Source organism: Colius striatus, chromosome 4 (assembly GCF_028858725.1).
Source record: "Colius striatus isolate bColStr4 chromosome 4, bColStr4.1.hap1, whole genome shotgun sequence".
In the NCBI taxonomy this organism is placed as follows: Eukaryota; Metazoa; Chordata; class Aves; order Coliiformes; family Coliidae; genus Colius; species Colius striatus.
The window spans coordinates 43,472,694-43,496,336 of NC_084762.1; the positions used below are offsets into that span (position 1 = coordinate 43,472,694).

Here is a 23,643-nt window from a genome sequence, read left to right on the forward strand (position 1 = left end):
AGATTGCTGTATGGTCCACGTTAGTTTATAGTTTTGCAAGTAATTGTATCCTTACCATAAAACAGAGGAGAACTCAAGAGAAACAGGAGAACTTAAAGCAGGATGTGTTAATATATTCTGGGTACAGTATGGACCAGATGCAAGACAGACAGCCTGAACAATTTCTACAAAAAATGGTCAAATACATGATTGCACAGGGAAATGAAGGTACAGAGAGGAGTAGTAACTTGGCTTGTGTCATGCAACAGGTCAGCGGTAGTCTGATACTGAGGCAAAATACAGTGCTTATCTTGTTATGCGATGCTGCCTTGTTTGGTGGTAATAGGGTAGAGTTTTGAAGAGAAGTTTATGAACTGCTTAGTCTAGAAAAATCAATGCATTTATTCATTTTGCTCTGCTTTAGTGCTTATCTGTACAGATATTAGGGGCACTGTAATGGCTTTTCACACTGTTGTGGAATTACTGTTCCTCCCCCCATCACCACTACTGATTTAAACTGCTGGGAGGGTGTGTTTTTATAGAAACTCCTAAATTTGACTCTACTGCTCTTGCGTGATGGTGTGAACATGTAAGACCAGATTAAAAGGTGGTTAGGCTCTGAGCTTGCATTAGTTTCCAGTGCTGTCTCGTAGGTCAGATGCCTTTTAAGCATTTGGTCTGGACTACTGGTTTGAATAAGTGGAGAAAATAGGACAAGTGGCCGATGTTTTTTCTACGCTGGGAAAGTAACGTGTGGCCATGTTGCCTGATCTATATTCTGAAGATGGAATGGGTCTGGACATTCTGCATTTAAACTAGCCACGACTTATTGCATTGGTTTTGGCTGCAATAGGCTTAAATTTCTTCGTAATACCTTGTATGGTGCTATGTTTTGGATTTGTGCTGAAACTAGTGTTGATAACTCAGGGATGTTTTAGTTACTGCTCAACAGTTCTTACACAGTATCAAGGCCTTCTGTTCCTTGCTCTGCCCTGCCATTGAGCAGGAATAGCTTGCAGGTGCACAGAATAGCCCGTTCCAAGCTACCGTGAAGAATTTTAACTTGCTGTAGCCAGAACCAGTATACTTGTGTCGAAGGGTGGGTTTTTTTGAATTTGTAAAACTTGCTAAAGGTGTTGTGGTACTTGGGCAAGTGCTCAAAGTTTGGTGGAAAGCAGAGGAGAGATGAAGAGACAATGTTCAGTTAACATGCTTTTTGATAGGTTTTTTAAATAACCTTCCAAATATAGGGAATATCAAAGTCATTTGGTTTATTGGATAATGCAGAGTATGTTCTTAATGTGTTTTAGATAAGGATAAAAACAAACGTCCATTTGAGAGGCTTTGTTAGAATGGAATGTCCACTGGGCCATGCCTCTTTTCACTTGTATTGGATGGCCTGATGTTGAAAGTGAAAATGAATATGTAAGATAGCTTAAACAGAACTTGAATTATATACTGTTCATGTACTGATTGATTTATTTTTATCACCCTTCTCTTCCATGTTGGTATTAGTGTTGCATTTATCAGGGTGCTGCCATTTGAATGACCTTTGTGACTATGAGCTGAGATACTGGAAATATTTAAATAATAAATATTTCTCAGCATCAGTAGCAGAAGCATTTCAAGCCCAGAGTCAACTCCACACTATTGGTTTGACTTAACTGGCTTCACAAGGCAAAAATTATCAGAACATTCAGTACACTAAATCAATGACATCACATATCTAGTCATCTTTTTTGTGTACGTTTGTGTCAAGACATATGGAGGGAGCAGTTGCCACGTTCTGCACCATCTAAGACGGCATCTACATTGAACTGCTCACTATTGGAGTATAATGGGAGAATAAATATAAGGCAGAAAGAGAGGGATATAGATTAAAAGTAGAGGTTAAGAGGAGCACAGTGGAGGAAGTAAACTTAGTGGTTAATATAATAGTCACCATTTATTTATTCACTTTTTAAATGCATTTGATAGATAAATAAAAATAATTATACTGGTATCACAGCTGGGACACCAGTTTCCTGTTGGCTTGCAGATAGTATGGAGTGTGGAATACCCACTGTATCCCTTCAACCTTTACCCACTCTTGTACCACCCCATTACTATAGTGGCTACCATTATCAGTTTGGATAGACTGGGGTGTGGGGAGAAGTGAACCATGTCTTGGGTTCCATCACTGTAGCATCTCCCACGGATGTCTTAAATACTACAGAAGAGTCTGTGTAAATATATACAGGATCAGCCTTTGATGATTCCTTAGTAATCATACTCTGTATAGGGACTAGAATTCAGCATGTCCCATAAGCTGCTTGCAAAAACCATGCGTTCAAGGTCACCACCAAGTTGCCTGTATGATTTTCTGTGAGCCTTCACTCTCAGAGATTGAGCAGGTTCCCCTTGGGGGGAGGGGCTGAGGGGGGCTTCCATTCTCATAAGAGGGAACAGAGTCTGCTCTGGGTCAAAGCTGTGGTGCAAAGTTACCCTTCTCTCACACTTTCCCTAAAGCTTTCACATTGAGGGTGGTGACCCTGTTCATGGCCTCCTTTAGAACTGCCTTAGACAGCTCTTCCACTCAGAGGGCATACCTCCCTTTATCTCCTTAAGGAAGGGCAGTGCTCTGCCCTTTGCACATGAAACTTTACTTTCATTTCCTCAACACCTGTGAAGCCCATAAGTTCTCCAATAATGAGAGAAGTTAATAAATCAGTGTTATTATAATTTGTTAACTGCTTCACAGCCTTGACTCCCAAGCTGGGGGTGGATGTTTTACCCCGATGTTTCCTCTGCCCCATCTCAGTTGTTGACAGTCTTGTAACTGAGCCACATACTGCATCAAGCAAGCCCTGAATTAAGGGATGCATTTAGTTTAGTTGGGAACTCTCTACAAGGGGAAGGGATGTTGCAGATCTTCCCCTTTTTAATGCATAGCTTGCAGGCATGCAGTTTTCTGTACACTGTGTCTGAAAGATGCCCTGCATTAGGAGTTTCAATTACATAAGGGTCTTGCTTCTCTATGTAGTCTATTACCCCTGCCAAATAAGCCACTTGCTGAGAAAGTGACCAAGGTTTCTGATGATCCCATGTAGTCAGAAAAACATCCAGACCCCAGTAGCTCCTCACGGTCTCCTCCAGTAAGCAAGACTCTTCACAAGTCTCTGATTTGCTAGACCCCCAAGAAAATTTCTCCTGTATTTTAGCCAATTCAATTGGAGAATATGGCACTGTCCGGGTATTAGTCTGCTGGACTCTTCTATGACCTGGACTTTGGTTTTAATCAGAGGCCTCAGTATAACCTCATTCTCCTTCACTATTTTCTTTGCGATATAGATCCTGCATAGGGTAGAGACAAAATCATTACCAATATCCTTTTTTGCCTTCTTGTAAAAACACTGCTCTCCCTGTCCTTTAAGTCGTCGTAAGTATCTGCTCACTGTTGCTGGAGATAACTGTTAGCCTCTGCTCTTCTTATCTACATTGTAAGAGATTTGGTTTCCACTTTTAACTGTTCCTGCACAGGGGTTATCAAATCTTGGAACAAATGGACCATCTCACTTTCTGCATGTTGTCCAGCTTGTTTTTCCTGTTGTGCTGACCCTGGTACTGTGCAAACCAAGGCTTCTCCCTTGCCTCATTTGCATTCCTATCCATTGCTGTCTACAGCGATTGGGGTGTCCTGTCAATGTAGTCATGCCCAATTCATGCCAGAGGGAGAAAGGCACATTGTTCCTGTTTTCACAAGCAGGGAGGACATTCTTAAAAATCAACCAGTCCTGCACCTGAGGGTGACTCAGAATTATCCCTTTTATCTCTTGGAGATAAGGACTCCTTCTTTTTCTTAAGAAATTGCCTTTTGTCATTGAGGGTTTCCTGCCAACTATGCCAAAAATGTCATGAACCTCCTGGGCTCACTCCAGATTCCTGTTGAGAATCAGATAACCAGAGACACAAACAGAGGTGCAGTCAAAGGCAATGGAAAATGCAAACGATTTATTGAGCACCTAGTGATGAATGGGTTTGCCTGAACTTCTTTAGTCAGCAAGGCAGGCAGAAAGGTAAAGAGAAAGGAGAGAGAAGACAGGAAAGAAAGAAAGAAGACAGAAAGATGACCACCACAAGTTCCAGTGGTGTGTTGAACTCAGGATGGTGGGGTGTGCCAACTGTAGCTTAGTCTTTCCTCCTTTGACACTGTGGGTGCCCACTCCCACAGGCTGGGTTTTTTGGCGCCACTGAGCAAGAGCAGTGTGAGTTTGAGGACTTTTCAGGAAAACACGTCAGTGAGCTTTGTGAGTCTTGTGATCCTCCTTCCCAGCATTGACTGACAGCACCCTTTCATGGTCAAGGGCAACCTTGAATGCAGCAGATGGATCAGGGTTGTTTTTGAAAGCAGGGGAGCGAGCTTCATGAATAAATGTGCAGGATTCGTCTCCCTGACATTGTTCAATTGCTATAAACTTGTAGAGGGGACACCAGAAGCTGTCCATTACCCCACCTCCCACCAGCCCTGTCCTGTATCTGTGGCGTGCTTGTTGAAGACCCTCCTTAAACACTGGTAACATGTGTGCAGTGGATCCTGGTTGTTTGAGACAATCTTCTCTCTTACAGTCTCTCACAACTGATGACAATAATTATGTTGGTATTTTGACATAGTTTCTTCTGCTGATGTTTTTAAACTTACAGTGTGATCAACGCTTCAAAATAGGAAAATAGAACAATGTCATAGGATTAATCTGACTGAATATTAGAATTCTTTCTCCTCAGTTATGTCACAACTTAACTGTATTAATTTAAGTTCTGTAGTTTATAAATTTATCTGAGTGCAGTGGTTTAACACTCTAATGAAAGACACAATTATAATCGTTTTAAAATGCAGTTCATTTCCTGGAATGCAAAATATCTGTGTAAGTTACCTCACGTGGATGCTGCAGAATGTATGTATTGCTTCTAAGTATGTCTTGAGTTAATCTCTCCAATAGCAGGAGCTCACATACAATAAAATGTTCTGTGAGGAGCTCCAATGAGGAGCAGCTGAGGACTCTGGGGTTGTCTAGTTTGGTGAAAAGGAGGCTGGGGGGGTGACTTCATTGCTCTCTTATACCTTCCTGAGGAGGGGACACGGAGAGGGAGGTGCTGAACTCTTCTTCCTGGGATCCAGTGAAAGGTATGGTTCAAAGCTGCACCAAGCGGTGTTCAGATTGGACTTTAGCAAATGTTTCGTTACCAAGAGGATGATCAAACACTGGAGCAGACTTCCCAGAGAGGTGATCATTTTCCCAAGCCTGCTGGTGTTTTAAGTGGCATCTGGACGATGCCATTAACAAGATACTGTAACTTTTGGTCAGCCCTGAAGTGTTCAGGCAATTGGACTAGATGAACATTGTAGATACCTTCAACTGAAATAATCTATCTGGAAAGACTAGTCTGTGAGAAAGGTGTGTGACATAACTATAAACACAGGATGACCTCTGGTTTTAGGTGGATCTCATTGGGTTAGGCCTATGAGCCTGTCAGAGGATGTAGCCTGTTCTTTGCCAGCTTAACCTGACATAAAGTCCCAACTTGCATTATGAGTACATTTTTACCTTCTACCACCTTTCTTTTGCAAGTAAAAGCAATTCTTGAAGAAAAGAAAACAAAAAAACCCACAAACAAACAAAAAGACCAACCAAACCCAAATCCAATACAGTTTCTTATCCTCTACTTTAGGCACATCTTAAGAGCACTGGCTCCCCAGATTGTTTTCCCATCTACTTTGTCTGCTAGCACACTTTCTCCCTTACCCCTGTCTCCAAGATATTTCTTCGGCACTTGCTCTTTTCCCATCACTTCTTATTCAATTTCTGGCAAAGATTTCATGTCCTATCAGCAACTACAGAACTTGGGCCCTCTTCCAAGACTGGAAATTATTAATAACCAATTAAAAAATACCCTTTGATTGTCTACCTAGAAAATGGTAGTTTTGTTGATGGAGGGGTGCTGTTAACTCAGTTTAGGTCTAAAAAGCTTACTCTTCTAGTTTGGTGTTAATATTGAAGGTAATGGTACAATGTCTGATAACCAATTTATGTAACGTAGTATAGTTGTATGAAAGGTAAGAGGGCAATAATATTTTTTCTTTGCTCGGTAGAGTGCACTTGAAAATAAAATTATTGTTGAACTTCTAGATCTCTCTGTTTTCTGTCTATCTCTACTTGCTAGTTTTCAAAAGACTTTTCAGAGAAACTTGGTTAGACTGAGGAATAGTTGTAGTATACTTAGTGTTGTGTTTTCTGGAGTAAAGCAGGTGACCTGGGAAAGTTCTTGCAAGTAAGTGATTGCATTTGCAGGCAATGTTGTGTGTTTGTTATGAGTACTGAGTTTTTGAGCAGTTCAGAGGGCATATGGAACCTTTTTAGGTGATAGTTCAAATCCTAATGCTTCAAGGAGCTCTGCAGAGCGGGGATGATCGACACCTTTTCCACTTCATTGTGGTTCCATGTTGATAAAGGCATCTGTTTATACAAAGTTCCCTACTGATGTGCTGATAATAATTGTGCAAGACGTGAATTGTGCCTGGTTTTTTTTGGCAGTTGGATATAGTAACACATACCTGAACTTTTTAGCACAATTTAGATTTTTCTTTAAAAAAAAAAAAAAAAGTTCTATTTGATTATGGTATTGTTAACTCTCTCTGGGCTAATTGTAGCTGTGATTTTAGTCTATCCGTCTTCAAAATACTAACTTTAGAAATAGCTAAACAATATTTGCTTGATAAGAAGTTATTGAGATACTGTTTGTCAGCTAAAAAATCCTGAACCTTGTTAATGAAACGTATTTTAGAATTTAGAGAAAATTACTCAAAATCCTTTTAGTCCAATTTATATGTCATCAATCACTCCTGTATAGAAAAGGCTTTATGGGGACTGGGAAAAACTAGGGGGAGTGATGTAATGCAGTTAGCAAATATGTTGTCAGTGGGACCTTCCCTAGAGTTCTGTATTTCAGACCAACAACAGACATCATTTTAGTGTTAAACTGTTGTGATTATAAGGAATATTTCTGATGTCTCTGATAGTTGGTGTGGATGACTACAGCTCAGAGTCTGATGTGATTATTATACCTTCAGCCCTGGACTTTGTCTCACAAGATGAAATGTTGACGCCTTTGGGAAGATTGGACAAGTACGCTGCAAGTGAGAACATATTTAACAGGTATGCTTTTAAAAATGTCCTCTCTGGCTAACGGTATGCAAACTATTCATCTAATTCAAATCTGACTGAAGTTAATTTGCATGAAATACAAACAATTTTACTGTTTCCACTCCTTCTGTTTGCTGATACTCTTCTTACTTACAGTGAGCAAAATATTAACGATAACAGAAAAACATTTGCTTACCTTTTAAGCAGCTGTGGTGCAGAACTCCTTGAACTTTTTCATTAATTGAACCACATCGTTTTAGGTTTTTTTTGTGGATGCTAGCATTCGTGTTGAGACAGAACTAGAAGATAATAGTGAGCTGTATCCATACTTCTGTGTGGAAATAAGAAAATACTGGACAGAATACAGGACAATGAACAGCACTGTAGATTGCCAGAGGGAACCCAAAAAGTGGCTTGCAGGATCATCCTCATCTGTAGGTTACAGTTTGGGTATTGCTGCTTCTGGTTATTGAAAATCAAAAACTGCTGAAAAGAAAGTCTTGCCACAATTAGTACTGTGGGCTGCATTTCCTCCTCTTTATTTCTGTAATGCCACTGAGCTGACTGTTTCATTTAAAAGCACATGTATTACAGCATATTTCAGACTAGCACCCTCACACCCCATCCTGTGCACAGACATTGCAATGGAATGGAGAAATTAAAAGCTAGCATTTATTTTAATTGTAACTGTAAACAGGCACGGAAATACATAAAATACATTAAGGCTGAGGTTTTATGTTTTACTTTAACATAGTTTAGTTTGGGCTCTGTCATGGTTTTGCTCAACTGGGGAAAAAGGAAAAACAACCCCATGATTCCTCCCCCTCCCAGTGGAACGGGGAAGGGATTGGAAAGAATGGAAAAGAGCCCATGTAAGTTGAAATAAGAACAGTGTAATAGAACAAAGTTCAAAACAGGTTGGAAAGGAATAATTATAAGAAAAAATGAGGGAATATTACAAAGAAAAGTGGTGATGCAGTTGCCCACCACCTGTGTCCCTCACAGGGGACACAACCTGTTCTGGGCATAATTTTAATGAACTTCTTTGTCATGGGTTCTTCTCCACAGTCACAGCTTCTGTGACTATGGGGTCCCTCGCACGGGGCATGGCCTCCTCTGGCCGTAGTCACTTCCCCGGCACAGATTCTTTAATGAAGTGAGTCTCTGCCCCTGATGCGGGGTCTTCAATGAAATGCAAACAAATCACAGCTTGACCAGTCCTCTCCACAGAATGCAGGGGAATCTCTGCTGCAGCACACCTCCTCCTCTCTTGCCTCACTGACCTTGGGGTCCGCGTGATTGTTTCTCTCCCCACTCCTTGCACCACCACCAGCTGGAAAAGAAGAAGGAACAGAAGAAAGAAACAGGAAGAAGCCTCCTCTTCTGGCTTCTTAAAAAAGTTATCACAGAGGTGTCTAATTGGCTCAGCCCCAGAAGTGGGTCTGGCTCAGAGCTGGGGAGAGTTTCAGGCAATTTCTTACAGGAGCCATCTTTACAGCCCCTTCCCCCTCACCAGAAACAGCTTCATGTCAAACCGTGACAGGCTTCAAAATAAATCTTTAATAACGCATGTTTGCTTTTTTAATTGAATTCTTAGTTGAGTAGTATGCAGAACATGAGACTGTGATCAACCACTCTGTAGGTTAGCATCTGTTTGGTTGTGGTCTGAGTTTTGTAAGAATTTAGCCCTATGCTTAACTTTAGTAATGTGAAATGTACTTAAAATTCCATATTGCATGTATGAACATACCTCCATTTGGAAGGCTTTTATTCTGATTGAACTGAAACTTTGGGGAACTAAAAAAAAGCACAACAGAAAAAACACTTCAAAATAAACAAACAAAAACCCCCAGCCCACCTTTTAAATTTTTGTTTACATATTCTCATTACATTTGTTTTATTGTTTTCAAGCTGCGTAGTCATCTATATATGTATCATATTTACAGCATGTGATTGTATTGAGTGGTTAAAGCTGAGTGCTTTTAACAATGGCTACAAATCCTAGTCTCCTTTGAGTGGATTCCTTGAGCACTCCCAATTTCTCAGATGGTGTCTGAAGCTCAAAGCCATTTGCTCTGAGATGGAAACATATCTATGTCTACATCCTAAGAAATCATAGCAGATAGAACTTGAAACTTGCAAATAGGAACTGCTTCTTTATTTAAATACATATGACTTTCGACAGGAACTGAACTGAAAAAAAGAGAGTGAGGTAGGGAATATTTTAACAGCTTCCCAAACGGTGGAAGGAATTGTGTGACATTTTTTGGCATGTTATAGTCTACGTCCTCACTCTTTTAAGTATTGCAGATGAGCACCACAGACCTTGTCTTAGTCTGAGAATGGAGAGGAAACTGACAAATAATAAAATAATTGACCCTTCTCTTGTATCTGAAATCCAAGGCAAGTTGGACTCTGGTTATGGTTTTCTTTTTGAAGAGGCAGCCTCCAGACCAGATTTGAGAGCATCTCTAGCACATGCCATAATAACCCAATATCATATTGCAGCAAGAGTAGATGCTGAGCAGAAAGCCAAGACCCTGAAACACAAAGTCTCCTTGTATCTGGTGGCATTGATATGTGTGCATGCATGCGTGAATGAGAATTCCCTCTTGCTGTTTGCTTTAAAAACCAATTGCTGGTGCAAATTGGAGCACAGCTTTTGTCTCTTCTCATTTTAAAAAGCTCTAATGAGCTTTATTGTTGTTAACTTGTGTCCATTCCAGTCTTAATAAGACTTGGAAGGATGCACCACTCACAAATAAATCTGTTTGAATAGTGAGGCAGTTGCTGAACAACAGACCCTTCCTTTTGACCAGCCTACTTTTTGAGGAATGGCTGTTGTCCTTTCACTTCAAACCAAAGCAAATCCTGTCAACAGACTCTCAGGGATAGCTTATCAGTAGCACTTCTACTGTCTACAGTGTGGGTTAAGATTTGTTCTGAAGGATTCTGAGTAACTTGGGGTGTTTTTTTTGGCTAAAAGATATGCTCCTTTTACTTTATGGCACAGACATGTGGTTTCTGATCTGGTTGGTACAAGTAGCCTTCTTGCTACTGGAAGATTTCTCTTCTAGATGGAAGAGAAATTGGAATCAGAAATAAGGCTATACCACATGTAGCAGTGAATTATTTCACTGTTATCTCAATGTGGTTATCTCATTCTTGTCTCCAACAGTCACAATATGAGCTTTGGTTTTACATGTCTGTCATACTGGAAAATAGTCTAAAAGTTTTTAAGATTTATACTTTGTTTCAAGAACTGAGAAATCAATATCTTTTCAAGGAATTAAAGGTAACAGTAAATTTGTAGATAGCATTGAGTCTACACCATAAGCCTTTACAGTTCTCCACTCCCTTTTGTGGAGTCAATAATGTAACCTGACTATATTTAAAAGCTAGTAGTTGCATGCCAAAGTTACCCCCACTAATAAGAATGCTGTTTTCATCCCTCTGTGCTGTAATGTGTATTAAAAATGTCTCTGATACAGTATATTTGGTGGGATGTCAAGAATCTTATAAAGACCTTCCTTAAGTGTAAGAAATTGCCTTATTTTCATTCAAGTATGATCAGATTATAACCCACAAGTTGAGGTTTTGGTTGTCCACAACTTCAGGTTTTTTTCTTCCCACTCACTTTCCTTCTATCTGTGCTGCCTACCCCAGTGTACACTTTTTCTTTGTGGGGTATTTACTGAGTACTGACAGTAAGGAAATACCAAACTTGTACCAAAGTCATGCAAGTGAAACTGTCCACTATAGTTCATTCATTCTGGCTAGGACACTTATCATTTTGGAATCAATTATGTCATTTTTTCCTAGTCTCAAACTCTTCTCTGTTTTCATACTTCAGTATTTCTGAGCCAAATAATAAAATTTAGTAAAAATGAAACAAAAAACCTCAAAACTATTTTTTTTGTGCACAGATTTGAAGATACATGCATACCAAATAAATTAAGTAAAACTTCCACAAAATAGATTGAGAAATTTTACCTTGCAAGTGTACATTAAAGTGATATAAGCAGAACTATTAAAGGACAGAATTTTCCAAAAGTACTAAAAGAAGTCTTCATTGTTTCAACAATACAGAATGTACCGCTGCTTATTTAGATTTTCTTAAGAAAGGTAAAAAGATGTTGATTTTGAAATTGGAAGTTTATTCAGAATATCTTCTTACATTGTTTGAGGAAAACAGTACTAAGGTAAGGTATTACTACCAATATTCACTTAAACGTGAAATGTCATCAAACCTTGATTTAGAAATTCTGCAAAAATGTGCAGAGAAAAGAATTTTCCTTTTTTTTTTTCTTGCTAGTTAAAAGCACTCCTGGTGCACATGAATTCATTTAAATTCTACAGCAGAAGTTTGTGAAACGGCTAATGATAGTGATTTCTAATTATACCACGTAGAACTCCCAGTATTGATTCCAAATAAGGTCAAAGGAGTTTGAACAAGCCAAGCAAAGATATTTATAGCTGTTCTCAGAGTATATCATCACAAATCCTAATTATGTCCATGCATGCAGAATCTTTAAATCTGTCTCCTGCATGTGGGCATAAAGGCAAGGTGTTTGTAATCTGTCCCTATTTCATCCTGCTGCTAATTGCTGTGAAGTGTGCCTATAAGATATCTCAACTATCAGTTTTTCTGCCATTGGACAAGCTCTCTTATGGAAACTTGAACTTTGCTAGTTATCTTCCACTTCTGCACATAATAGTTGAAGCACTGTACTGCATGCTACATTAAAGCCTTTCACCTCTGCCTTTTCTGTAGTCTGTAAGCTAGTCAGTGGAACAATAGATGCATTGCTGCCTGGGTGGCACTTGTATACCAAAGACACATATGGAAATAAATAATTTTTTTTGACAGTTCACAACTGTAGAGTTATTCATTGAAAACTTCACTTGCCAGAGCAGCTAGTGAAAGCCCCTTTGGACCTGGAGGAATCCAGGGTGAGATCCGACTGAATGGGCAAGAAGATGCAGTTCTGTTAATTGTTGCAATGAAGGCAACTCTGCTGCCACTGAGAATATGTGAAGTTCTTAGTGGAACTTGGTATCTCATGAGAGGCAAGCACTGCACAAGCCCAAGCCAGTAGCAGGAGGAAAACAGCAAGAAATCATTAATCCTAGTTCCAAATCATGCCCCGATAGCCATCAGTAATATGTAGTAACAGAACGCATACCATTGAAATCATTACATTGCCATCATCAATGTTGATGGAGTAATTTGTCACATAAATACTTGAAGGAGTCAGATTTCCTGTTAGAATGCAGTTTATGAGGACATATTGTCATCATCCCTAGAGGAAACGTGCTCCTCCTCTTTTCCCTGCTACAGGAGCTATCTCCTTACCTCCTATGTATGAAGCATGTCTGCTTGTTTTTGTTGTTTTATCTGTTTTGAGATGAGACAGGTCATCCATCAGAGCTCTGTTACAGTTTCACAAATGCACACCTGGTACTCAGCTGGCAAGTTACTGGGCAAGCTATTGCTTGCCTTGTGTTATACTACTATACATTGACAGTTCATTACAGTTCTCTGTCATAGACTTTTTGTATCTCAACTGCCAATGCTTGACTGAGAAGGAAGATGAGACTGCTAGGCAGGGCAGCAGGAACCCTTGCTTCTCTCTACTCTCCAATAAGCAGAGTGTGTTAAAATGTGAACTCACAGGGCTCAAGTCACTCCATTCTTAGTTACCTACATGCCAGCTCTCAGCCTGTCAAAAATGTGAGATAGGTTTAGCTCTGTGTCCTGTGTTTGCACTTTGGAGGCACCAGAAGAATTTTGGCAGATTGTTTGAAATAGTGGCAGAACTAGCTCAGAGCCAATAATGTTTGGAGATCATCAGTGGACATTATCTCCCAGAACACTGGATGGATGGAGTGAAGAGATTACTTGGTCATTACTGACTGCTTACCCAGTTAGGTTTTCTAAAGTGAGCTTAACTTGCCTCATTGCCTTTTGTTGTAATGCTTTTTACCAGAATCTGCTAAATGTGAAAGTAGATCTTTCGATTCATTTACATGCCAGAGGGAAATACCACCTGGATACAGGCGAGGGCCATCTTCCACGTTTAGACCAGGAAAAAAGTTGAATGACCCTTCTTAGGTTTGTGGGAGTTTAGTAAATAAGTGCTATCCACTTCAGGCTAGGATTTGTGTTTTCATCCCTTTAGCAGAAGGTTTGTGGCTTTCAGCTTGCAAGATAAATACTTCTGCTTAGCCAGCTGTCTGACTCACTGGAATTGGTATAGACTTACTGTGGAATCCAGCCACTGAGGTTCAGGATGCTGCTAACAAAGGTCTATGAGGATATGAGAATCTTCTCAAAGCTCCCAGCATAGCTGGGGGCCATTCCACTGTCTCCAGGAGACAGATGGGATATACTGCTGTTTATCAGATGGGATGTAGTGCTCTTTATTGTGGTTCTTTACTTGCTGAGATAACCTCAGTGGGTATTCCACTTTCCAAGGTTATGTTTAAAAAGTAGGAGGCACGTGCATCCAGCAGGCTGGTTTATGAAATATACTTCATCTGTTCCTCTTCTCTTTTCAGAGGTGTCCAGTCCTTTAAAAGACCAAGTCAACTCTGCTTCTAGGTTAGTGTGTCACATAGTCTTTCCCTCCGTTAGGGTTTTGGTAGCTGAACTTCAAATTGCATATTGAGATTTCTGCTAGGAGATGTTGCACTTTTACCAGAATGAAAGAGTGAGGGAGAAGAAATTTCTTAAAGGCCAACAGGTTTTTTTCAGTTGTTATTTTCAAAGAATTTTGTTCATCTGTATATCAAAATAGTTTAGTTTAAGATGATTTTGCAAGTGGCCAACATGAAGCAATGAAATTACTGATTTTCAGTTTGAGAAAATAGAAATATTTTCTTAGTTTAGGGATTTAACAAAAACCTACCACATTTCTCTGTTTGCATGGAATGTAAAGTTCTCAAACTTCCCTCATAGGCTAGGAATGTAAGCATCTGTTACCAGTTTGTCTCCATCACTCACATTCACCGTTTGTAGTGAACATGTTCAAGTTTAGCTGTGCTTCTGCTCTTGTCTGCAGCACTGCTGTTTAGCAACAGTGCTTATATCTAGGCTACATCCTAACGGTGTTTCTGCCAGTCAGTTCTGGAATATCTGTCACTTGACCTTTGCTACTTCAACTTTTTGACAAGCTGCTCTGGGGCAATACAAGAGCTGGCAAGATGTTGGGCCAAGGATTGGACACTGTTCCTTGGCCCATTCTACTGCTGGGATAATCCTGCTAGCTTTCTGAACCAATACTCAACCAGCATTGTACAAAAAGGGTGAAAAAGAGTTACGCCATTGCAGGCTGTTGTTGAGGAGAAGAGTTGATTGCTACACATTGCCTACTGCATTGTTTAAAAGCAGTGTTTAGGACTCTCTAGGTAACTGATGGATATGATTTTGTGACATAGGCTACGTCAGAACCTTAGAGGACAAAAAGCCAAATTTTACTATATCTTATCACTGACAAGTTAGTCCTTAGACCTTAGAAAAAATTTTTTGGCTTTGAAAATCGTAACTGGATTGATTCTGTCCCGTTTCATATTTCTTAATGTTTCATTTCTAGTTTGCTTAATGGATGTCCCAGGCACACATGGGGTAGTATGTTTTATTTTTCACAGTATACACCCATTGTTCTATATTGCATTTTAGTGAAGTTTAGCTTCTAAAGGTCACCACCAGTATGGAAATCTTTAGCTTAAATGTTGATGCTTTTGTTCATGAAGTAAGTTCATAATGTTGTTTAAAACTGTTTTGACGATAGCAGTGGTGTTTTACCTCATATGGAGCAAGGTAGGGAATTCAGAGGTGAGGATGGAAGGCTGACACTGACTTCCTTATATTCAGCTGTTTGCCCACTTGGCAGATCATTACTGTATTTTATCTTTGTGGCAGGTTTCTCTTCTTCTTGTAAATGAAAGGGGTGTTTTAATGTTACATTTAAAGTTATCAATTCTTTAGGATTGTGCCAGGTATCAGCATTAAGAATTTCCAAAACAGGATTAACTAAATTTAGTGAGTTAAAAGTTAATCTATGTAAAATTTTACTGTTTAGTTTAAGAAACTTCTCTGATTGCACATTTTTTTTAATTTGACTCTATTTCTGAACACAAATAACTAATCTTTAATTTTTCTTGTAAACTAGGCAAATGGTGGCTCGAAGTTTACTGGACACTTTGAAGGAAGTCAGTGATGATGAGAGAGATTGTATTGCTGTGTTGGAGAGAATCAGCAGATTAGCTGATGATTCAGGTAGGTAGCATTAAACATTTTACTGGGCTAATGAGGGAAAGTCAGAATTGCTGAACCCAATACCAGTATGTTCTTCCTCATCTTCAATATTAACACTAAGCTTCTGCAAATGCAATAAAATACTGTAAAAATTCATTTTACTAATTCATCCCCTAAAGATGACTTCTTTTCCTCGCTATTTTCCTCAACAGAATTAAACCTCTTTGAAATGTAGGCTTACTGCTTTCCATCAGTACATTTTTAAGTAACTTACGATATGCACTTTGTCTACTCAGCAGATCTACATGATTATTTTAGATTTGTACATAAAGATTAATTTCTTGCCTTGAAAAGAACCTTGAAAAACATCTGTACAAAAGTCCCTTTAGTTTTGATAGATTTTAAATGCTGGAATTGTTCCCTTGGTCCCTTTTGAGCAACCAATTATGAAGATAAAAGAGAGGCAGCAGGAATCAGTAAACAAGATGCAGATACAAGTAATGAGTAGTAGGGCTGTGTACATATAGAGGGGCTTTTGCTTGTGAATATATTGAGACTACTAGGTGTTTGGAATAAAAGGCAAAAGCAGGAAAATAATGAAAAAGGAATGCCTAAAATGCAGTGGGAGAGTGGATGAAGGGAAGAATGGTGTGGACAGAGCTGCAACCAAATGCCAAGTCAAAGGTGCTCTAGAAAGAATTATGGTTGATTTCAACATAGCTGATACAGTTGAGGCAGTGGAAGGAAGAGCGAAAGCTTTTGCAGCAAAACATAAGACAAGATCTGAAGTTCATTCTGTTGTCATTGATGGAGTGCTATGAAGAGAAATTTACATCAAGTCTTATTGAGAACAAAATGTTTCTTCTGTTTAATGTCTGTTATTCTTTTCTGGAATTGCAGAACATAATGCTTTCAAAGGGTAACAAGGTATTCTGCTAGTTTCTGTTATTCTGCCATTATTGTCTTCATTTAAAATATATGTTGTTATTTTTCTGAGGGAATGTCCTTGTTTATCCAGGAAAAATAGCTTGTTGTAAACATTACCTCTCCAAGGATTGTTTTAAGAGGGAAGAAAATGTCACTGTTCATTTAATATTAAATGTGTCTTTGAGAACCATGATATGCTACTACTTCTAGAGTCCTTTCCTAGCAAAGCTCTGCTTCTGAAATATTCATATACAGCGTTGTTTGTGCAATCACGTTAACTGTTTTGAGCATCAGAAACTTTCTGAAGCTTCAAGTTCGGAAAAGAGGAAGAAGGTGTTCAGGGGAAGATGGCCTGTGTAGCAACTTTGTAGCCTTAGGCTTTTCATTAGTGACCAACTAAGTGTGTCAAATTGAACTTTGTTTAGGTAGAAGTGTAATGGGAGCCAAGAGCTGTGCTCAAATCAATTTGTTTCTTTTACCCAGGGTGGAGTACGTTTTTAGTCAGGGTTGATATTTTCTCAGCCTCCCTAAAAGCAACATTTCAGGCTTTTCCTGCATTATAGAAGTTGTCTCAGATCTGCCAAACTAGTAACGCTGGATTCTGCAGCTTCCCCATAAATTAAATTGCTACAAACTTTGTGCCTTGAGCAGTTACAGTATTTGATTTAGCCTGTTTCTGTGAGACAGGTGATTAGATTATCCTTGTGTCTTAAACCATGTGAAAATTCATCAGGGAACTAGATCTGCTTTTTATCTTCTTCATATATATGTTTGACTATTATTCAAACTGCAGCACAGTGGTTTTTGTTCATGTTTTGTTTTGAGGGTTTGGTGGGTATTTTTTGATTAAGGCTGCTATTGCTAGACTTTTTTTGTCATTTTTCTCTTCTCTGATGCTTTTTTCCATTTATGGTATTTTTTCCAACTTCTTCCATAAAGCAAATTCAAAAACACCCCCACCCTGAATCTAGAATAAGAAAACATTATGAAAGTATCTGCATTTTTACTTTCTTGGTTAGAGCCAGAATAGCTGTACGGTTAGAGCCATCTTGAAATCAAACCTTCATATTTGAAACTACCGGGAAGTCAAGCTAAACTATATACAGGTCTTCTAATTTCTAATAGGTGATCCTCATCAGTCTTATGCCTGGGGCTATTTTTAAGATTTGCAGGTGTTTGTCTTCTCTTGTCAAATGAAGTCACTGAAAGTAGGGTAGCTTTTCTTTTTGACAGTAGTTGGTGTAAAGAGGTTTGAATTGAAGAATGTAGGCAGGATACCCAATATCCATGCACTCTTTATGCTACTGCTGCTGTTTACCTAAAAATACAGGTACCAGCAGTGAGCTAGAAATAGCAGCTGTCCCAAAGTTGTATAAGCAACTTGTCTTGTTAATGCCTTTAAACTTCAGAAGACCTGTAATTGGGCTGATGTTTCTTGGACATGGTCTTTGCTTAAAAAAGAAACATGTTTCGGTTTTCTTAGGGTTTATGGTTTGTGAGTTTTTTTGTTAAATTATTGTTTGTACTTTTCTGTGGAGGTTCTTTTTCTTTCTTGGTTTTTTTTTTTCTTTTTAGGGTGTTTTTTCCATGTTCATTTGTTTTGATTTTTGTTATTTGGGTTTTTTTAAAGAAGCTGGGGCTACAAGGAAACAGCCAGAGAATTTCAAAACAATGATTATTTTTATTCTTCATGTACTATGATAACACTTGAAGAAATATCATCTCTCTTATGTAAAACACTGCATTAATGTGAAATTAATCTCTACTACAAGAAGTTCTGGGTCCAAATAGATGATTGTAGGATAGAAGGTACAAAAAAATCAAAATACTTAAAATTGGTGTGATTGACACGGATCTTGACATAACTACTGGCTAGCGTAGACCTAAATTTTTTGAAGCATCATGGCAAAGGCAAATATCAACTCTCAAACTATTTTTAAAAAACTGTTGGGAAAAAAAAATTGTTGAAGAACTAGCTTTTGACGTGAACTCATTTGGATTCTTTGAGTAGTGTCTCATTAATGTCACTAATTTATGAAAATTTCTTTGGAGGGGGAAGAATGAAGTATTACCTGTACCTGAAGAATGCTAAGTGGTGTTTCAGCATCTGTCAACAGCCAATGTGAAGGTTGTAGGCAGCCAGCCAGCTAGCTGTAGTAAGATGTATTTTGTGAAGGAGGGTTCTGACTGCCATTGTGTAACTGCACATACCAGTGATATAAAGTGAATCTTCTCTTGACTCTACAATTTGGACTCTTACTAATGAATTAGTTTCAGGTTACATGTGGTTTTGCAGCCTTAAGATCAGTAGTATGTTTGTTCTGGGGGGAAAAAAGGTCTACTTCAGATTATACTGGAAATGATCTGCTCCCACTGCTGACAGAACACAGGAACAGTTATGTCCTACTGTATGTAAATGGCAGGACACAATAGCTGTTCCCATCAATGGCAGTTTGGGGAATTAAGTCTACTGCCTCCAATCCCCTTACTTACCGAAGGAACCTTTTATCCAAGTTGTTTGGAAGGCTTAGGTTCCTCAGTGTTTGTCTTCATTCCTATAGTTGGGTGTTAGTACTAAGTCTGGGATTTTACTGTGGGATTTGGGTATTTTTCAGTTCGTCCAAACTCTGAATTTTTCCTACTGTCTTTGGTAGTGAGTTCCCTAGAATAGTTATAGCTGAGATACTTTATATTGCTTTTGAATCTGCTGTTTAATCACTTTCTAGGTTTCTCTTGTTCTTTTAGGGATGTTAGGTCGGACTTCCCACTTAGGTAGTTTTTTATGGTTTTGGCATAGAAGCCAAGTGCTTGGCAGATGTTAATTTATCCCCCATACAGCTTTGTTAGAGATAAAAATGGTTATCTTTGTGTTAAAACAGCTGGGCCTTGCTTCTCAAATGTAGACTAGACATAGACTTATGTGAGCTTGAACAAGGGCCTTATGTCTGTCTTTTTCACTTGAGTAAGTTAGTATAATTCAGACTTTTTTTTTTTTTTAGTATGAGCTTGTGAATGGCTTATACAATACAAAGTTCATCATTGTGCACACATTTATAATTATCTGGCTTTGAGAGCTAGCCTCAGACAGAATTATTGCACTATTGGCATTTTTCTCAGTGTGCTTGCAAGGGGCACCAGAGGCTCTAAATCTTATTTTCTTTTAGAGGGAGAGTCTATTTCTTAATTTCTAAAATATATGTGGTGTTTTAGTGTACTGTGAAATAGTTATATATAGGTATCCTTCTAAAGAAATGATGGGCAAAAACAGTAACTTGCTGGAGGACTGATTTATTTGCTTGATTATAACCAGATAGAATTTCTTTTTTCTCCTGAATAAAGACTGGTCTCTTTATTGCACCAAATCAGTTGTGAATGCAGTTTGCAAAACAAACTGATTTTAAAAACAATTGTTAGACTAATTGGTTGTTAAGTTTTAAAGCTGTATAATCAGGCTTAATGTGGATGGCCTCAATCTTAATTGCTTAATAGTGTGCTTAACCTGTGTTAATAAGACCGTTTAAGTCATTACTGTTGGTATAGTGAGAGATGCCAACAATACCTGTTGAATAGCACATATTATAGTATTTCATTTAACAACCAATATTAATGGGAAGGCTAATCTTTGCCTTTCACAGATATCAGTAGCTTCTCCTGTGTTTTCTCCCCTTCCAAATCTTCATGTTTTAGGATTTTCCATACTTCTTCTCCTACCTCCTGCTACACTTCATAATTTTTTCCTTTGCTTAATTTGATCTTCTTTTGTCTCTCCATGCATCTGATGGATGGCTAATGATGACTTTAGCATCTCTCATTAGTGTGCTTGTGTGTGTGTATGTGTATATATATATACACATACACACACATGCTCCTCATTCTGCCAGTCATTAATGAAATCCCTTTCTGATTAGTAAAGAGAAAAAATTCTAACTACTGAAGCAGCACACACATCAGACACATCAGGATAAGTTGAGCAGTGTGGATATACATAAATCCATAGGCCCCAATGGGATGCACCCACAGGTGCTGAGAGAGCTGGCAAAAGTCATTGCTAAACCACTCTCCATCATCTTCAGTGGGTTGGGGAGAACAGGAGAGGTGCCTGAGTACTGGAGGAGAGCAAATGTCACTTCTGTCTTCAAAAAGGGTAAGAAGGAGGAGACAGGTAACTACAGACTGGTCAGCCTCACCTCTACCCCTGGCAAGGTGGTGGAACAACTTATCCTGGGTGCTGTCTCCAGGCTTTTAAAGGACAAGAGGGTCATTAGGAGCAGTCAACATGGCTTTACGAAGGGGTAGTCATGTTTGATCAACCTGATAGCCTTTTATGAAGATGTAACCAGGTGCATAGATGGTGGTAGTACAATGGATGTGGTTTATCTTGATTTCAGTAAAGCATTTAACACCATCTCCCACAGTATCCTCATGGCAAAACTGAGAAAATATGGGCTGGATGATCAGATAGTGAGGTGGATTGTTAACTGGTTGAAGGGAAGAAGGCAGAGAGTTGTATTCAGGCAGGGTCTAGTTGGAGGCCTGTGTCTAGTGGAGTCCCTCAGGGGTTGGTGCTGGGACTGGTACTGTTCAATCTATTCATTAATGACCTTGATGAGGTAGCATCATCCAAGTTGGGGGGAGTACTGCCATTCAGTGAGACCTGGACAGGTTGGAGGATTGGACTGGAGAGAAATGTAATGAAATTCAACAAGGACAAGTGTAGAGTGTTGCATCTGGGAAAGAGTAACCCCATGTCCTAGTACAGCTTGGGGAATGAACTGTTAGAGAGTAGTGTAGGGGAAAGGGACCTGGGGGTCTTGGTGGACAGCAGGATGACCATGAGCCAGCAATGTGCCCTCATGGCCAAGAAGGCCAATGGCAACCTGGGATGTATTAGAAGGGCTTTGGGCAGTAGGTCGAGAGAGGCTCTCCTCTCCCTCTACTCTGCGCTTGTGAGACCACATCTGGAATCTTGTGTCCAGTTCTGGGTGTCTCGGTTCAAGAAGGACAGGGAGCTGCTGGAGAGAGTTCAGCACAGGGCCATCAAGTGGAGCATCTCCCTTATGATGAAAGGCTAAGGGAGCTGGGGCTCTTTAGCTTAGAGGAGACTGAGGGGTGACCTCATCAATGTTTACCTATACATAAAGGGCGTCAGGAGGATGGAGCCAGGCTCCTCTCAATCGTGTCCAGTGATAGGACAAGGGGCAACAGGTAGAAGCTGGAACAGGAGAGGTTGGAAAGAAACACAAGGAAAAATTTCATCACTATGAGGGTGACGGAGCCCTGGAACAGGCTGCCCAGATGGATTGTGGAGTCTCCTTCTCTGGGAATATTCAAAACCCACCCGGATGAGTTCCTGTGTGATCCTAGGTGATCCTGCTCTGGCAGGGGGATTGGGCTAGGTCATCTTTTGAGGTCCCTTACAACCCTTAGGATTTTGTGATATCCAGCCTGAACCTCCCCTGGTGCAATGAGGCCATTTCCTCTTGTTCTATTGCTTGTTACTAGAGAGAACAGACCAACCCCTGCCTTGTCCTTTCAGGTAGTTGTAGAGGGCAATAATAAGGTCTTCCCTGAGCTGCCTTTTCTCCAGGCTCAACAGCACCAGTTCCCTCAGCTGTTCTTCATATGAGACATGTTCCATATCCTTTACTAGCTTGGTAGCGCACTTCTGTATCCTCTGCAGCACCTCAGTGTCCCTCTTGTAGAGAGGGGCCCAAAGCTGGATGCAGTATTCGAGATGTGGTCTCACCAAAGCCAAGTACAGGGGAATGATCACCTCCCTACTCCTGCTAACAACACTCTTCCTCATACAGGTCTGGAAAGGAAAAAGAGAGAGGAAGAGAAAACTGTATTTGGGAAAGAATAGGACAGATAAAGTTTGAGTTGATAAACTAGGCTTTATTTAAACTTTGTCTTTGATGCAAATGATAGTTTAAGAGTAGACATATACAAATCCAGTAGTATTGCCATGCCATTGGCAGATTAGTGTCTCAGCATGCTGTGGCACTTATATTCAGGCTGAACACAGAAATGTGGGAGGGATCTATACAGAAAGAAGAGCATGAAAGTGTTCTTTGTGATGCTTGTTTAGCACATAAAATCAATGTTTTCATTTGCCTTTCACCGACTTTTTTTTTTAAAGATTGAAGGTGTAAATGCAAAGCTGTGCACTTACATGTTTACTTTTACTCAGAACCCTTAATAAAAAGAAATATTATTAATATTCATGTGTACATAAAACATTCTTCAAAGTTCTTCATATACACTTTCCCAGCACAAAAACCTTACAGAGTCTCACAGATGTAGGGGATTGCTTGTATTCCAGGATTGTCGTTTTGGGACAATTTGCAGAATTTACTCTGAATACTATACATTGTTGCAAATTAAGCTATTGTGAAATGAATCTAGTTGTGAACTGGCTCTGGAATAATTACTTCATTTACAAATAACTGTTCTGGAGCAATTAGTTCGTATTATGCTGTACAACTCTGCAATAATCTCCTTTTAATTTCTAGTATACAGTTAACAGTGATGTTTTACTTCTTAATAGGTGGAGTAGAATATAGAGTGAACTGAAGCCTCAGCAGAGAAGAAATAAATATTGCACATTTATATAGGAAAGCTAACTATATGTGCTAGCAATAGCTAGATGAGTATGTTGGTATTTTGCTTACATAAGAGACAGTGTTAAATCTAGGGGAAGTTTAAATGTTTTTTCATGGTTGAGGAAGGAACAGTTAATTACTTCTATGATTTTGGAGTCAGTTTGGGATGATAATTTAAATGATTTGTGAAATAGGAAAAAGTGAAGGCTGGTATGTGAAGATCAAAGTCTGCCTAGGTTCTGGAGATGTTGATTGTGATCTATTTCCTATTGTCTGGAAATTGAGAGAGGTATAACTATCATTTTATTCTGGGAGCTTCTTTTCAAAGTTATTTCACAAAGCAGAAATGGAAGTCTATTTTGACTTTGCTCTGTCATTCTCTTAGTTTTGCTCAATTTATAAAACTCAGTTCAGTATAACTCTATATCTAGAGAATACAGAGACCTGATAAAAATGAAATGATAATGAACAAGGAAAACAAGCATTGATTCTTTATGTTAGTATTTCTTTAAACATATCTTTGTTTTGGGAAGTGCAACTTTTTTTCTAGTAGCCTGCTACATTAAAGCGTGGACTTATACCTTCAGGAGATAGTTTGAAAAGAATAGTATTTAAAAATACTTCTGCCAAACAGAAAAATACTGTTCCAAGCAAATGTTTTGGATAACCTATTTGTACACAATGATTTTCCAGAGTA

At 39.2% G+C, this 23,643-nt stretch overlaps 1 protein-coding gene across 12 annotated transcripts in view; it reads left to right on the forward strand.

Annotated features, from left to right (window-relative positions):
- Positions 1 to 23,643, forward strand: part of PPP4R1 (protein phosphatase 4 regulatory subunit 1) — a 69,065-nt gene that overhangs the window by 9,899 nt on the left and 35,523 nt on the right. For 7 of the 12 annotated variants that reach the window (XM_061995078.1, XM_061995080.1, XM_061995082.1 and 4 more), the window contains 2 exons: positions 7,034 to 7,169; positions 15,332 to 15,438. In XM_061995078.1, coding sequence (XP_061851062.1) covers positions 7,034 to 7,169; positions 15,332 to 15,438 — 243 coding nt within the window. Of the gene's footprint in view, positions 1 to 7,033; positions 7,170 to 13,718; positions 13,762 to 15,331; positions 15,439 to 23,643 lie in introns of those variants that run through there. The other 5 variants (XM_061995081.1, XM_061995085.1, XM_061995079.1 and 2 more) reach the window with 3 other exon arrangements.